Here is a 3,377-nt window from a genome sequence, read left to right as displayed (position 1 = left end):
AAAAAAAAAAAAAAAAAATGCTGAGAGCCAGGTGCAGTGATTCACATCTACAACCCCAATACTTAGGGAGGTTGAGGCAGGAGGGACCACGAGTTCAAGTCACTCCTGGACAATTTAGATAGACCCTGCCTTTTAAAAAAGGAATGGGGATGTAGTTCAGTGATAGAAAACTCCTGAGTTCAATCCTCAGAGCCACAAAAATTTTTAAATATATAGATGTAGCTCAGTGCAAGGCCTGGGTTCCACCACTAATTATCTTCTTAAAGAAGGAAAAAAAGGCAGTTGTAAAAGCCTATCATAAGGGCAGGGAGGTAGCTCAGTGGTTAGGCATCTGCTAGCATGGGGTTGAATCCAAACACCATAAATAAAAATCAAAAAATTAAAATGGCATACTTGTGCTATGAAACACTACAGTTACTAAGAAGAATTCTGTGGATTTTATTATTGGCAAGTTGTAGAACACCTCTAGTTTAATCTTGTTTTGGTAAAAACAGATTTAAATTCAAATGTTAATATACTGTACACGTAAGCATATAAATACACCAAAAAGAAAAAAAGCCTTAAAAAGAGACATGAAGGAGAAGAGACTGGAATTTCAGGTTTTACTCTGCGTTCTTTCTTTCTGTGATGCCTAAAGTCTTCAACAAACAAACTATTTTTGTGACTTTTAGAAACCATTTAAAAGGTTAAAGACTGAAAGATCATGGGTAAAAAATAAGAACCAAGATACATCAAAAGGTATAAGATCCCAATGATGACTGTAACTGTATTGTATACCTAAAATGTACCAATAAACTTTTTTTGGGGGTTTTTTGAGATAGGGTCTCACTGTATAGTTGAGACTGACCTGGAACTCACTATGTAGCCCAGGCTGGTCGCGAATGAACAGCGATCCTCCTGCCTCAGCCTCCCGAGTGCTGGGATTACAGGCGTAGGCCACGACGCCCGGCTTGTACCAATAAACTTTTTTTGGGGGTTTTTTGAGATAGGGTCTCACTGTATAGTTGAGACTGACCTGGAACTCACTATGTAGCCCAGGCTGGTCTCGAATTAACAGCGATCCTCCTGCCTCAGCCTCCCGAGTGCTGGGATTACAGGCGTAGGCCACGACGCCCGGCTTGTACCAATAAACTTTATGAGAAAAAAGACTGAAGGATCAACTAGAAAAACTAGGTCACATGATAAACATAAGCTCAGCATAACATCATTGTACTTAACTAACAATGTAATAAAACACGTAAAGTGCTTGTGGTGAAGGGTTATGAAAATATTAATTCTTTAACAGTTCACTTTTACTCCAAGGAATTAAACCTGAGAAAGTAGAATTTAAGTTAAATACATACACTTTCATTTTAAAGCCTTGCTATAATCAGGGTTTATGGAATGATCGACTCATAAAATGTATTATTTTTAGAAATTACACTTGAGACAAAAATACCAACCAGGGTCTCTTGTTCCGAAGCAGGAATCTGTGAGGTGCTTACAGCACCGTCAGTAGACACAGACATGCTGGTATTGCACATTGGCCTACAAGCAGGAAAAAAACACACGATAAAAACTTGAAATAATATAACATTTGTAGAAAAAAGCAAAACTACGTATAAAGATAGATCATGGCTTTAAACTATCTTTAAAAACTAAAACTACTACCTAATCAGTCCTTACCTGGATCAATACAGAAAACTTGCTGCACGATGGTGATCACAGCTGTCTATCTCCAACTGCCAGTGAACAGAGCTGAGAAAAGACAAGGTTTAAATAGCCTCTGCTGGAGACAAGTCAGGACTTAGCTCCTCCGACTGCAGATCTGGAACGTGTCTGAACTTGACCAGCCCAAAAGGAAAAGCTGAGTCAACCGGCGCAGCCCAGTCTAGCGCAGCTCGGCTCCGAATTCTGACGCGCTGCCAGCAGAGCACCTGTCACCATCCCGATCCCTGCGGGACGCAGTAGGCAGCCCCCCGCCGCGCGGAGTCCGTACCCCGGACTCCCGGGAAGACCCCGTCCCCACGCCCATCCCCCTCTGGAACGCGCAGGCCCAGGCGCCACCTCCCTCCCGGGCGGTGACCTCGACGCTTCCTTCCTACAAAACCCTCACGAAGCCTCGCGCCCCTAACCACGAATAGCACAAAGGGTGCGTTGGGGAAGAGGACGGGCACGAGAGCAAGCTAGGGACCCCCATTCTCACCTCAGACGCAGAACTGATCCTCGCTTCCGAGCCATACCTGCTCCTCACCGCATGGCGTTTTCGGCTCTCGGAGTGGGGCCAGGGTCCCCCCAAGGACGCCCCCGTTCCCGGCACGCGGAAGCCCGACGCCCTGGGCCTCGGCGACTATTCTCGCGGGCCCAGGCCACCGGGGCGCTCAGAAGCACTCAGGGCGGCGAGAAAGGAGGCTCCTGGTCGCGGGAGAGGCCGGACCTCCGCCGGGGAAGGGGTGGGGGGGTCGAGGTTACCCGCAGACTAGTTTCTCGCTCTCTACCTTCCAGTCACACCGGGTCACAAAGGCCCGTAAGCAACGGAGACCGGAGACGCGCGCCCCCTACCGCTCGCGGGGAGCGCGCCGGAAGCGGCGGCACGTCCGAAAGGAGCGAAGTCTGCGGAGAGGTAGGCGGGCCGGGCCCTGCGCAGCCGGTAGGACGGGCCTTGGTCGTCGCACCGCCCCTCCTAGGCCGCGATTCGCTAGGAAGACTCCTACGGCTGGGAGGCCATTTTTGTGCTTGTGTTTACGCCTCCCGACCGCGGTAAAAACTGTAGGCAAATAAATATCTAAGTGTCGCGGCTGACCAAAAGGAACCAAGATTAACAGCTGTATGATATTTTAAGCCTACGCTGGAGCTGCATACAAATTAGATATTTCAAGACTTTATGAAAACATTAAAAATAGCCTATTCCATATACTTTTACGCCGATGTTGGGGTAGAGGGCTGTAAGCTGCTACAGCATCCTGAGCTACAGAAAGGAAAGGAAGTTTCTCCGATGTTGGTGACCCAAGTTGGGGGAAAATAAAAAGAAGCTTATGGTGTAAAAAGTCTCATGCACGTAACTTCTCAAGAAGTAAACGTTATGTCGGATCAGTCCTCTACCTGGTAACAGGCTTTGCTCACGTATTTTTGGATTTATTTTATCGATATGAATTTCTTTTGCAAAAAGACATTTCAGAGCTACATTTTTTTCTGCACAGCCTGGACAATTTGGAACTTAACCCTGTCTCAACAAAGGCCAGGGCTAACTCAGTTTGAAGGCCGTGAATTCAATCCTCAGTACCACACATGCAAACAGGAGCACATATAAGTATATTATTCATAAAATTCTGATTCTCCTGCTTGCCCATGTGGATGTGGCAAATGTTACTGATACTGTCTCAGAAATGAAGCAGAAC

At 46.6% G+C, this 3,377-nt stretch overlaps 1 protein-coding gene across 1 annotated transcript in view; it reads right to left on the bottom strand.

Moving 5' to 3' along the window:
* The window catches only part of Mdm2 (MDM2 proto-oncogene), a 25,923-nt gene extending 23,372 nt beyond the window's left edge, over positions 1-2,551 (bottom strand). Inside the window, exons 1-3 of the mRNA XM_010644210.2 lie at positions 2,186-2,551; positions 1,666-1,737; positions 1,443-1,527 (exon numbers count right to left, since the gene is read on the bottom strand). Coding sequence (XP_010642512.1) covers positions 1,443-1,523 — 81 coding nt within the window. The 5' untranslated portion in view covers positions 1,524-1,527; positions 1,666-1,737; positions 2,186-2,551. The remainder of the gene's footprint in view (positions 1-1,442; positions 1,528-1,665; positions 1,738-2,185) is intronic.
* Between the last annotated feature and the right edge of the window lie 826 nt (positions 2,552-3,377).

This window comes from Fukomys damarensis, unplaced genomic scaffold (genome assembly GCF_012274545.1).
Source record: "Fukomys damarensis isolate Sample0158 unplaced genomic scaffold, DMR_v1.0_HiC HiC_scaffold_15, whole genome shotgun sequence".
NCBI classification, from domain to species: Eukaryota; Metazoa; Chordata; class Mammalia; order Rodentia; family Bathyergidae; genus Fukomys; species Fukomys damarensis.
This window is presented reverse-complemented; position numbering and strand designations above follow the sequence as displayed.